This window comes from Carcharhinus amblyrhynchos, chromosome 1 (genome assembly GCF_965287045.1).
Source record: "Carcharhinus amblyrhynchos chromosome 1, sCarAmb.v2.hapA, whole genome shotgun sequence".
In the NCBI taxonomy this organism is placed as follows: Eukaryota; Metazoa; Chordata; class Chondrichthyes; order Carcharhiniformes; family Carcharhinidae; genus Carcharhinus; species Carcharhinus amblyrhynchos.
The window spans coordinates 162,763,369-162,777,272 of record NC_137324.1 but is presented as its reverse complement, the minus strand read 5'-3'; the positions used below and the strand labels follow the sequence as shown (position 1 = coordinate 162,777,272).

The 13,904-nt window shown below is 40.1% G+C and overlaps 1 protein-coding gene across 4 annotated transcripts in view; it reads right to left on the bottom strand.

Annotated features, from left to right (window-relative positions):
* sclt1 (sodium channel and clathrin linker 1) overlaps nt 1–13,904 on the bottom strand; it is a 90,907-nt gene that overhangs the window by 20,194 nt on the left and 56,809 nt on the right. For all 4 annotated transcript variants that reach the window (XM_080199864.1, XM_080199855.1, XM_080199870.1 and 1 more), the window contains 3 exons: nt 12,967–13,159; nt 9,083–9,279; nt 5,893–5,971 (listed from right to left, as the gene is read on the bottom strand). In XM_080199864.1, coding sequence (XP_080055990.1) covers nt 5,893–5,971; nt 9,083–9,279; nt 12,967–13,159 — 469 coding nt within the window. The remainder of the gene's footprint in view (nt 1–5,892; nt 5,972–9,082; nt 9,280–12,966; nt 13,160–13,904) is intronic.

Genomic DNA, 13,904 nt, shown 5'->3' with positions numbered 1-13,904 from the left:
CACGTTCTGCTCTTTGGTTCCTATATCATCCCTTGCTACCACCCTGATGCTATCCTTAATCAGCAGAGCTACGCCCCCCCTTTTTCCTCCTGCCTATCCTTCCTAAACACTTGATACCCCTGGACATTCAGCTCCCGGTCCCTGTCACCTTGCAGCCACGTCTCTGTAATGGCCACCAGATCATATCCATTTGTGCTGATCTGCGCCACCAGCTCATCCACTTTATTCCGAACGCTTCGTGCATTCAGATAAAGTGCCTTCATCTGGACCCTATTTGCCAGAACGCCACCAACCATACTCACGCCCCCTACTCCCTTTATTATTGGGACATCCTCGGCCTCTTCCCTTACCTATACCCTCCCCTTAACTTTAGGCCCCGTAATGTCACCTACCCTCGCACCCTCCCCCCCTCCAATTAGTTTAAAGCCCTGTCTACAGTCCTATTTACACGATCATCTTCAAGAATTAGGGATGAGCTATAAATGCTGGCCTTACCAGCGATGCCCACTTCCCCAAATTAATTTTTTTTTAAGTTAACTGGAAGTTCACATTTCTTTTGAAAATGAATTAGTCAAAACAGAGATTATAAAATCACAGGCTCTTTGTGGGATCTCATATCTACAGGTTGAGACAAGTACACTCTGTTTGGACAGAGTCTAAATAAACAAGATGTCAGTGACTTCTGCTGTACTTATTGCAAAGTTAAAACGGCTATGTCTATTGCTGAAAATGATTGAGGAAGGAACGATTGGTCTTTGAATGGCTTCCAACAGTTAATAAAAATTAAATTTAAAAGCCGTGGCAGAAAGTTGACAAGGTTAACCCTCAGTAGATGCAATGGGGTAGAAAGGTTAAAAATACATTTAAAAAAGGTGCTGAGAGGTTAGAAATAATTGAAATATTGGCTCAAGACTTGAACATTGAGGAAAAATGTCATCCATCCAGATAAAACAAGTTGGATTGGCTAGAATTCCATTGCAAATGATGCAACTTGAATTTGAAAAAGAAATGGAAAAAAGTTCTGTCTGAGAAAGAAAGAGGAATGAAAAGTCTTGAACTGGAAAAAGAGAAAGAATGAAAAAGAAAAGGAAATGCAAAAACATGAAATAGAATTGCAAACAGCAAGAGAAAAGTAAAATATTGAATCGCGAAGAGAGAGAAGCTAGGAAATTTGAACCGGACAAAAAAGTCTTCAATTAAGTGAACTGCGAGTATCAAGCAGATTTGATCATGGGCCAGATTGATGTCCTGATTCTGATTTGGCAAAGAATAAAATCAGCGAAGGAGGATTTAAAATTCATTTTGTCTCCTGAGCAAATTACTACCAAATTAAACGGGCCAAAATAAGTTTGGATAATTTTATTATAAAGTCAACTTACACTAAAGCTTTATTTACCCACCTCCATGTCTGTTTTCTCCTCAAGGAAATCCATGACATTTGCCAAACCAGTTTGTCTCCATTTAAATCTGGGCTGGCCACTTCCATTTTCTACTTAGAGATAAGTGGTAATTTCACCCATAATTAGAGACTCTAAAAGTACCTCCAACACAAATGTTGAGATAACTGGATTGTAATTAACTAAATTAGATCTGTCTTTCTTTTGGGGGAAAAAAGATACCACATTGGCTGCTCTCGGCATACATCCATAATCAATAACACCCTACTAACTAATTCCCTGGGCTTCAGCAATTTCTTGCCTCTTCTCTCAGAATCCTGGATGTATCCCTTCAAGGTGCTGATGGCTGGATTTTTCTTTAGCACAATTAATTTACCCAACATGTTCCTTTGAGCCAGGATAATATTACTCAACTTGCTTTCAACCATCTCCAGATTCTCCTTCTGTTCAAACCTTTTGGCTGGAATCTTCACATCCTGCTGCAGTTATAGATAGATAGAATAGAGAATCTGTTTTATAAAATCCCTACAGTGCAGAAGGAGGCCATTTGGCCCATGGAGCCTGCACCGACGATGATTCCATTCAGGCCCTGTTCCCATAACCCCACGTATTTATCCTGCTAGTCTCCCTGGCACTACTAGGCAATTTAGTATGGCCAATCAACCTAATCTGCACATCTTTGGAGTGGGGGGGGGGGGGGGGGGGAATTTGGAGCACCTGGAGGAAACTCAGACACAGGGAGAACATGCAAACTCCACACAGACAGTGACCTGAGGCCTTAATCGAACCCGAATCCCTGGCACTGAGAGGCAGCAGTGCTAACCATTCTGCCACCCATTTAGCAGAGATTTGGCTGGACATCAAATTGCCCGATCTCGCTGCAGCAGAAGCATGGCCTGAATGCGTGTTAAAATTGTGCCCTTTTATCTTTAAAAAGGCTTGATGCAAACTATTTATTAAATGCCTCTGTCTTATTTTAATTACCATCAACAAGTTGACAATGTTTTTCATTGGATAAAATAGATTCAGGAATTAGTTAAGATTGTGTCAAGAAAACACAAGATATTGTAATATTTTTCTGCTGGTAATTTTTTTTTAAAAACACAGTTGGGAATATGAGAGGGGTAACTGAAGCAAAGACAGTGTGATTGTGAGAATTACTTATGGGTTTGATGCGATAATGTGCCTAGAAGTGCTTCAAACAGATATTTACATGAGGTAATTTAGTAAGGATGTTTAGAAAACAGGAGATTTGACTGGGTGTTATGGTTCAAAGGAGAAGTAATGCAAGGTGTAAAAGAAAGTTGTAATAGGTAAAAGTCTGGATAGCATGAGCTTACTTTTCTTATAAATTCTAAAAGCTAAAATAAAGTTAACTTATTCAATTTGGGGAGCATTTTTAAAGAGACTGGGTGAGACAATGAAGAGATCCAAAGGAAAAAACATATTTGAGATACTGAAACCAATAGAAAGTTGTTTCAGATTTCATCAGGCAGCAGGATTCACTGGTCAACTCTCAGCAAGCAGTGTGAACAAAGCCAGATCAGAAGATCCAGCTGCTGCCAATCACAGAGAGCACCCCAAGAGAAATTAAAGGCACAATAGGCTAAAAAAAACTGGACTTTTGCAGATTTAAAAATCTACAAGAAGTTGCTGAATAGAAAATGGAGAGGGTTGGATCAGAAGATTTTTTTGGGCACAGTTTTAAAGTATTAGAACCATGTAAAAATACTGTGGCTTTTAAGTGAATTCTATTTTCTTTCCATTTTTTAATAAACATTTACTTTCCTGTAAAATCATCACAACTAGTCAGGGACATAATTTCTGGATTTCAAAACCTCTCCCCATTCTATACAAATTGCAAAGAAAACAAATTTGAGGCAGTTGTTTGAAGTTTCCTTTTGACTACTTGAATAGCTCAGCATTTATCAACAGCTGTGCCTTAATAATGTGGTATACAAGTCCATTTCAGGACAAAAACAAATTACTATAGATGCTGGAATCTGAAAGCAAAAGAGAAAATGCTGGAAAATCTCAGCAGGTCTGGCAGCATTTGTAAGGAGAAAAAAACTGATGTTTCAAGTCCAGATGACCCTTTGTCAAAGCTCAGGACAATTCCTCATGTTCTGGAGTTAACCAAAGGTAATTGCATAGATAGGAGGACAGATTTGACTGTAGTGGACTGGGCAGGAAGTCTAAAAGATAGGACACTTGATGAGCAGTGGCAGATGTTTAAGGAGATATTCAATTCTTCACAACTAAAACATATTCCAGAGAGGAAGAAAGATTGTAAGAGGCAGTAAAAACATCCATTGATAAGCAAAGGAGGTTAAAGATAAGACAAAAACAAAGGCATACCACAAGCAAAGACCAGCGTAGGCTGAAGATTGGTAAACTTAAAGATCAAAGGGTTACTAAATAAATAATAAAGAGAGCAAAGATAAATTATGAAAAAAACTTGCACAAAATATAAAAGAATAGCACATATTTCTACAAGTAAATAAAAAGGAAGAGCGTAGCTAAAATGAACGTTGGTCCATTGGAGGAAGACACTGAGGAGTTAATAATGGGTAATACAGAAATGGCAGAAACACAATCAGTATTTTACCTTAACTTTCACGGTGAAGACAGGCAGATAGAGTTTAACGTCACAAGCGTGAGGTTATCAATTTTGGTTGGAAAAATATAAAGGCAACTTATTATCTAAATGGAGAGAAACTTCAGAGCGTTTTGGGGTAGAGGGATCTGGGTATCCTCGTGCAGCAAACTAGTATGCAGGTACAATAGGATATAAGGAAGGCAAATAGAATTTTGGCATTTATTAGTAAAGAAAGAGTATAAAAGTAGGGACATATTGCTGCAACTATTCAAAACATTAGTGAGTCTGCACCTGCAGTATTGTATACAGTTTTGGTCCCTTATTTAAGGAGGGATATAGTTGCATTGGAGGCAATTCAAAAGGAGGTTCACTAGATTGATTCCAGAGATGAGAGGTTTGCCTTATAAAAGGGAGAGAGGGTGAGTTTAGAAGAATGAGGAGAGCTAATTGAGGTCTACAGGATATTGAAGGGGATTGACCAGGTAGGGCAGATGTTTCCTCTTGTGGGGCAATCTAGAATAAGTGGTCATATTTTAGGATAAAGGAGTCACAGATTCAAAACAAATGAGGAGAATTCTTTCTCTTAAAGAAGGAGTCTGGGGAAGTCACTACCCCAGATTGTGGTGAATGCCGGGACATCGAGTAAACTTAAGGGGGAGATAGACAGATTTTTAATTAGTAATGGATTGAAGGGTTATGGGGAACGGGCAGGAAAGTGGAGTTGTGGCAGAGATGAGATCAACCATACTGCTCGTACTGAAATGGGGGAACAGGCTCGAGGGGTTGAATTGTCTATTCCTGCTCCTAGTTCCTATGTGAAGCTAAGAGATAATGCATATTAATTGTTCTGCGGGGAATTGAAGTTGGTTATTAATATTTGAAGCACTACTTCAGCTGGCCAATAGTTCCCATGGGTAAGATTTAAAGTCCTATACCTCTGGCTTTACTTTATCTAGCCCCAATTGCCACTCACCATCAACCTTTCACCACCATCCAGCTTCAAGCCGTTTTTAGACCCCAGTGATTTAGGTCTGAGACTGAAATATTAACTTCATTACATGTAGCTGAAGTATCAGTTCAAAAATCAGTCAAATGTGGTTAAAAAGAATGGAAAATTCCAGTATATTAGAAATCAAGTGCAGAGTTCTTTGCTTTGTACTCAGAGACAGAATCAAGTTAAATAAATTGGAACAAACGTCTATGATAATTGGCTTAAAATAATCTGTTGAACATTTGCACAGTCAAACAATGTTAGAAAGTTTGTTCTGATGAAGGGTCAGCAACCTGAAACTTACTGCCACCCCAACCACAGGAATCCAAGCTGATGAGGGGCAGACAATGGAAAGGTCCATTTACGTCAGGCAGGATTTTATGATTTCAGGATGAGCGAGGCTGTAAAATCCTGCCCATTGATTCAGTTTCTCTCAATAGATGCTGCCTAAATTTCTGAGTATTTTCTGCTTCTTATTTTTGAAGAATTTTTAATCCTGTTTTACACCACCAGTTTGATATCTAATATCAGCAGTTTGGATATCCATCTTTTATCAGAGTCAATCTGTGCCATGTGGACATATGAAATAAAAATTACAATTCAGCTTCAGATCTCAGCTGTATATTTTTTCATACTTTAACTGTAAATGTTAATTTAGTACAAAATTATATTCTATATTTAAATATATATCTATATAAATTTTATACTTTTTTCAATGCTAGGTACAAACCAAGGACTAAGGGTACAGTTAATGAAGAAATTTATCATACACTAAAATAGATTATAAATGTTTCCTATAGTTCAAAAATGCAATTGCTATTTCTAACTTTTAACAGCTCAACACCACAACAAGATATACTACAGGTTAGATCTACAATTGAGACCAAGGTGGGCAATTATCTCACCTCTGTTATTTTCTCATGTGCAATCTCCAGCTGAGAAACCAACTCCTGCGTGTGTTGTTTCTGTCGACTTAGTTCGACCCTGTGAGCAAGGAGGAAGAAAGACTGAAATAGGGCTCCATTTAGCAATTATTTCAGGTAAGTAAGTGGCTGTTCCCAGCACGTTCGTATGACTGTTTCAGGTTGCAACGGATATTACACACAATACTTGGAAAGAACAAGTTAGAAGCATTAATGCACGCTTTAACTTTCACAGATAAACTGAAAAGGGGGGAAGAAACCATCATGTAGCTGGGGAACATTTTTTGTTTCCAGCAAATGTAAATCATCATCAGTAAAGTAAAGCTCAAACTTCTAGTTACTTTAGTATTCCAGTGAGTTCTTTATTTTATTGGAAAGGAATTACTGCCAAAGATTCTTCAACAAAATTAAACTTCAACTGAAACTCAGTTAAAATTTAAAAAAAAAATGAATGTTATGTTTCCCAATATAGTTCCATTGTAAAAAGTGCAAAAGAAAGCTTTGTAAAATTGGAAAACTTGGGCTTTAATTAAATAGAGGCAATGGGTGTCTCGTCTCCCATTTGGGGAGCTTTTGAATCCCGCGTTGCCTCTTTCAGGGAAGGTCCAGCCAATTGTGCCACGCAGGCCCTTAACTGAACAGTGAGCCTTCCCCACATCATGGGGAATTACACCTGCGGAGAGCTGCCAGCCTTTGGCAGCACCACCAGGGAGGCAATGGCTGCTGTCAGTATGACCCCCACATGAGGTCTTGGATTGTCACAGGTTCCTAACCAGTGGTAGGAAGGGGAGTGGTGTGGGTGAGGTAGGTTGACAGCAAGGGCAGGTGGTTGGTTCCCAATGGCTTTCCTCATTCTCAATGCTGGGTCCCTCAATCAGGCATTCAGCGTCTTTACAACGAAGCTGGAAGCATGCAAGCTAACATGGTAGGGTTTGCTTGTCGTGCGCCCTACCCACCGCTGGGATAATACTAGTGGAAGCAGAATGAGTCCCTTAAGTGAGCATAAATCGCCCACTAAGGGCCTCAATAGGCAGTGGGACAGGAAGACTGTCCATGATCCTCCTCACCCTAGCTTTAATCAGGGTGGAGGTACGATGGTGGCGCGGTCTCCACTTGCTGTCCTCCCACTCAATTAAATGCCTTCCCCATCAAATTCGACATGGAAGGATGACACCACTATAGTGGAGATGGGTTTTGAGATGGGACCAGGAACAAAATTAGGAAATCTCATGAGGGGGCAGCTCCCTGGCATTTTCTTGCCTTCAAGAGGTCTTACTGGAAAAGGAGGGTCTGTCAGGCACTGACTACATGTCCAGCAGTTATAGTCCAAAAAGCTGGGAGGTCAGCAAAACATCTTTTGATTTCCCTCTCCCCGGGAGCTGTGAGCGGCACAGTGATACAGCTGTAGCCACAAGCCATCCCATTCAGGGGCTTCCCTTTCACACTGATGGCATGGCACCTGTGGCCATGCACAGTTTTGCCATTTTTTGAAGGCTTCAGAGGGTATCACAAAATTTCTCAGTTGCAACTGCAGTGCCTACTTCTCCCAGTGGGACAACAATCCACCCATAGCCTCAGGCACTCTGAACGGCCCTCTCACCTGCCTGTCAAAACTAATTGGATGGGGCTCCTAAAGGCGGCCTGTTAATTGGTCACCTCCAGGAAGATTGCGCAGCCAGACAGGAATCGGATACCACTGGGATTGGGACTCACATATTGTCTAAGCAGAGAGGAGTCCACTCATATAATCTCAATCTAAAATGCACTTAAGCAAGGGGCCATAGTCCTTCTAACTAGGAGACTAAATCAGAGTTATTTACTTGAGTTCCAATTAGGTAATGTTTTGGCAAATGTCTTTTGACAAAAAACATTTATGGGTTTTAATACAATATTGAAGTTATATTCCACACAGGAGGCAAGATCCTACTTAGATGGAAGTATGACAAAAGTGAGTGAACTGTGCAAACTGTACCAAATTAAGAGACATATCAAACTGTAAGGAAGAAGCATGTGAACAGATGGGAAGATACGTAATAAATGAAGTTCAAAGCAATGTGATGTAGCAAATTTTAAGAGAAGGGAACAGTAAGATACTTCAGTGTGCTGGATCAGAAACATTTAAAAGCTCAGTTACAAAGACTTATCAAAGTGTTTGTACAGATGAAAAGGCCAAAATGTGATTCTATTTAATGTAATGACATTAAATATAAAAGCAAGGAAATAAATATTGAATTAGTAAGAAGTTGTTGGTTATATAACAGCTGGAGTATTGCATAGAGGGCACTGCATTAGAAAAATATTGGGAATTATGGAAAAGTACAGTTGACAGGTCAGCACAATGGTTAGCACTGCTGCCTCACAGCATTAGTGAGCCAGGTTCAATTCCGCCCTTGGATGACAGTGTGGCGTTTACATGCTCTCTGTGTGAGTTTCCTCTGTGTTCTGGTTTCTTGCCACAGTCCAAAGATAAGCAGGTTCGGTTGATTGGCCATGCTAAATTGCCATGGGTGTCCCAAGCTGTGTATGTTAGGGGGATTAGTGGAGTAAATACTTGGGGTTATGTGGATACGGTCTGGATGCGATGCTCCATTGGAGAGACGGTGCAGACTCAATGGGCCAAATGGCCTACTTCTGCACTGTAGGGATTCTATGAATTACAGCTATGGTTTGAAAACTGGGACTTTTATCAGTGGGAACAAATATTTTCAAAATGATGGAAAAATTATTTCCACAAGTTGGAGAAATGACAGAAATTTAGGATTACAAGATAAGTTTTTTTCTCCATGAAAAATAGTTATACAATTAAATGTGGAAATTTATCATTATTTTGTTTAGCTACTGTATAACATATTGCTGGGCACCATATTAATATGAAAGTGAAGGGCATGGGCACAGATCAAAGTATGGGATACAGTAGGTGTTGCAGCTGTAAGCCCTCTTGTGCCATCAGCATGAGCAGCCAAGTTCAGCCACTGGATCACAAATGGTCAAGCGTAGGTTTAAAAATTCATTAGATGACGAGAGAGGGAGGCATGGGCAGATCACACAAGGCCTGCATTCTACACATTAACGGGATATTTTTGATGGACCTCTTGAACACGTCTCATGGATGGCTGTGGGATTGCAGACCCCCAGTTGAAAACCACTGCTCCTCACAGCACAGTTCACTTACCTTCGCTTGTTTTCTTTAGCCTCAAAGGCTTCAGTCAGTTTCCTGGTTTCATCTCTCCATCGACTGGTTGCTTTCTGTTGTGCCGTTAATAAACGTTTCAGCTCCATGGTTGAATTCCGACCGGTATCCTCTAGTTCTCTTAGCTGGACTTCAAATCCATGTTCCTTCAGAGAGAACTCGTGTTCCAGAGTCGCTACCTAAATCAGAGAATCACAGAATTATTACAGCACAGTGGGAAGCTATTCAGCCTCTTAGGAACTGCTAACACATTTTAGTCTAATTTTGCTTGAATGGATATCTTGTGTGTAATATTCCTTTCTACTTTCAAGACAAGGGCCCATTTTGCCGCCACCTTTCTCCAGTTTAAGTCAAGGAATTTTTTTTATTTTTATGTCTTCTTTCAGAGGATGTGGGCATCATTGACAAGGCCAATTGATCATTAAGAAAGAGGTGACTGAGCACCTGGAAAAGCAAAGCTCAATTCAGTGTGAGGATGGTTTTGTGAAGGGAAAGTCTTGTTTAACAAACATCTTAGAGTTCTTTGAGGATGCAGCCAGCAAGTCAGATAATGGGATCCTGTGGATGTGTTCTCTCTGGACTTTCAGAAGGCATTTAATAAGATGTCATACAAGACAGTGATCCAGAAGGTTAGATCCCAAGGGTTGAAGGTAGAGTAATGGCTTAGATTGAGGATTGGTTGACTGATAGAAATCAGAGGGCTGGCTAAATGGATTCTTGATGTGCCGGCGTTGGACTGGGGTAAACACAGTTTATCCCAGGTAAACTGGATTCTGGGGTAAATGGATTCTTCTCCAGTTGGCAATCTGTAATTAGTGGGGTCCTGCAGGGTTCAACTATTTGCAATCAATATTAATGATCTACAAGCAGGGATAGAGTGTAACAGCGAAATTTGCTGACAACATGAAAATCGGTGAGAAAGCAGGCTGTGATGAGGAAATAAAAAGTTTACAAACGATTAGTGACAGGCTAGGGGCATTGGCCAGAATCTGGCAGATAGAGTTTAATGTGGATAAATGTGAGGTTATCCATTTTTGGCAAAAAACATAAAAGGACAAATTACTATTTAAATGGGAAACTGATTCAAAATGCATCTGTGCAGGGGAATCTGGGCGTCCTTGTGCAGAAAGTAGATGTGCAGGTGTAGAATGTTATAAGGAAGGCAAATGGAATCTTGGCATTTACTGCAAAGGGTCTAGAGCAGGGGTCTCCAAACTACGACCCGCGGGCCGCATCTGGATTGGAGTTTGGAGACTGCTGGTGTAGAGTATAAAAGTGGAGAGGTGTTGCTACAATTGTATCAGATATTGGTGAGATCACATTTGGATTACTGTGTTCAGTTTTGGGTCACCGTCCTGTGGAAGGATGTGGTGGCACTGGAGGCAGTTCAGAAGAGGTTCACTAGACTGATTTGAGGTTTGAAGGGGCTGTCATATTAGGAGTGGTTGAGTAGCTTGGACTTGTACTCTCTGGAGTACAGAAGAATTGTGGGGGGGGGGGGGGGGGGTGCGCGGCGGTGGTGGTGATTTGATTGGGAGGTATATAAAATACTCAACATGATTGATAAAGTAAAATGTTAACCAAATGTTCTTCCTTTCTCGAGCAGTCTAGGACAGAGATTGTAGTTGTAGAGTAAGCTGGGGAGGAGTGGTTCAAGACAGAGATAAGGAGAAGCTGCATCTCACAGAGGTTGTGAATCTATGGAACTCACTGCTCCACAGTGCAGTGGCTGCAGTATCAATGGATTCAAGAAGGAGATAGATAAATATTTGATCAAAAGCAGGATTAAGGACTAAGGGAAAAAGACAGGGAAGTGGAGTTAGGATGAGATGGAGATCAGCTATGATCATATAGAATGGCAGAGCAGGCTTGCTGAGTTGAATTGCCTGCTCTCACTCCTAATTTCTAATTGCTACCCATCGATAATCGCCCTAGAACTGAATGGTTTGGAGCAATTTTGGAGGAAGTTAAGAGTCATTCACATTGCATGTAGGCTAGATTCGTAAGAACAGCAGATGGTCCCTTTTAGGGAAGGCAGTGGTGAACCAGATGGAGTTTTATGACAATCAACAGTAGTCTCATAGTCAATTGTTAGTGAGACTTATCTTTAATTCCAGAAATTATTCATTAAATTCTAAATTCTACCTGCTGCCATGGTGGAATTAAAACCCATTAATACATCACCATTAGGCCACCATCTCTCCGGTATTGGCTTTGTGCAGTGACCACATTTAATTCTGACTTAATCTGACAATTCTATGTAAAATTTTGGGCTGAATAAGCACTGTTCAATGTGATTCCAAATGGGATCTGACAAACTGGAATAGCATTAATTTGCTGATGAAAGTGAGGTCTGTTGCCTGCTGCCAGGTACAGCCAGCCTACAGTACACCCCTGTTGCACTTCCACCTGATCAAAAATTAGAGAATTTATTTTTCCAAGAGGTCTCAGGAGTTCACAGCATGCTCCTTGATACTCTTCAAGCTGAATAGCAGCCCTGCAGCCTCTAATGCTCCATTTCATTGGATGATCCACTTTTTATCTTGCAACATCGTTCTCCTATTATTTAACTTTAATTCACATTCCTTTCTTGTTTCAAGTGGGAGGTTCTCACTCCTGCTTGCGGTGGCTAAAAAATGCCAGTCAAATGTGATTGATGGGGGACTCAGGTTGTGGGTCACCCTCAATTCTTACCTATGAGCAGAAACTGGTGCACATAGAGCACTCGGCCGAGTGAAATGCTCCCTCAAGGCCATATGCATTACATTAAAGTACACAATTTAAAGACATGTATGTATTGCTTATAGCAGAACAAGGACAGTGCACTATGAATAAGTTACCCATGCTGACTGGCTCAAATATAAGGAAACCTATGAATCACAAATCTACAAAAGCTTAACCAAATTGTTTTTTTTCTCTAAACCTAGCCATACAAGGAAATAGCAACTGCCAAAAGTACTGAACAACTGAATTGCTCAACCTTTCATTTTCTATGACAAGGGAGAAAGAATTGGAGATATGTTAGAGAGAAATAAAAATAGCAGAGACTGAAAAGTAGGGAGAGATAGGATAGAGAAATATAAAAAAAACAAGAGAGACAGATAGATCAGAGTGAAATAGGGATGGGATAAGGTGGGTGTGAAAAAGGTAGAGATAGTGTAGAAAGCGATAGCATAGAGTGACAGGAACAAATGGTGAAAAACAAAAATCGGAGAGTGAGAAAGGCAAAAAAGATAGGAGAGACAGCACAGGTTAAAGAAAGATAAAAATTACGAAAAAATAGAACAGAGAGCTAGAGAAAGAAAGGGAAGCACAGAGTGACAGGAACAGATGGTGAAAAACAAAAATCGGAGAGTGAGAAAGGCAAAAAAGATAGGAGAGACAGCACAGGTTAAAGAAAGATAAAAATTAGGAAAAAATAGAACAGAGAGCTAGAGAAAGAAAGGGAGACCGAGGCATACAGAGAGTTTATTGTACCATAAAAATTTCTAACAAGAGTATTTCAGAATTTACTTTTTGTAATGGCAATAAATTGAAGAACAAAAGTCTTGGAATAGCTAAGGGTCAAAATGCACCACATGATGCGGTACTGGTCATTACACAAACGTTGGAAGAGCCTGTTTCAGCTGGTTTCAGCTACAGTAACTGGGTGGGAAAGGTGTCACAACTTAGCTATTTCTCCAGAACAGGAGGGAAAACATCCAAATCAAACATTTTTCCTCCTTCTCAAATGCCAAAGATTTAGGAAATATTTTCTAAAAATGATAAAGTTTTAAGATCAATTTGTTGCCTTGGAATGCTTTCTCCAACTTCTGATGAAGAATATATCCCCAAGATGTTTTTCCCCTTCTTTTGCACTCTCATACCTGCTGCCTTGCTTTCCTTTGTACGTCAACACTAGCTTTCTTCAGTTCTTCCATCTCCTTACGAAGCTGTTCATTTTCTTTCTGTAATCTCAATCGTTCCTCACTGACCATGTCACAGTCGCCACGTACAGAGTCCAGAGTGCTCTGCAATTTCTGAACCATTTCCTGGCAACAGGACATTTCCTCCTCAAAACTACAAAATGAACAGAAAATTAGTATAACTGCCATAATTATTGGTCATATTCTCTATGATATCTATAGACATGGAATATAAACTGAAGTTCTACTTTGTCAGTAATCATTTTTAAAACCCTACCCCCACTTCTTTCCTGAGTCTTCAGGGTATCTGGATGCTACCCTACCAAATGAGCCTTGTAGTCAAAACCAATCTTGTTCTCACCTGACACCCATACATATATGGTTCAAAAAGGATCAACAGGATAATCCTCAGAATTGGAAATCTCAATAAGTTTCTCCTTTATATTCTTCCACGTACAATTGCATAGAATGAGCAGTATAGAAAGAGATCGTAAGACCCAACTAGTCTGTGCTGGTTATTACATTCAACATGGATCTCCTATTCCATCTACCAACAGGTAGATACTTTAATGCAGAAATATCCAGTTCAGGTCACCACACTGTAGAAAGGATGAATGTCCTCAAAACGGTGCAGGGGGGAATTTACCAGCGTGGTTCCAGAGACATGAGGATTTAGTTACAAAATTAGATTGGAGAAGCTGGGATAAAAGCAAAACACTGTGGATGCTGGAAACTGAAATAAAAACAGAAAATTTTCTGTTTTTATTGGAGAAGCTGGGGTTGTTCTCACTAGAACAGAGGAGGTTGAAGGGAGATTTGAAAGACCTATACAAGACAATGAAAGGTTTAGAGAAGGTGGACAGACAAATGTCGTTCCCATTAGTTGATTATGCAAGGAC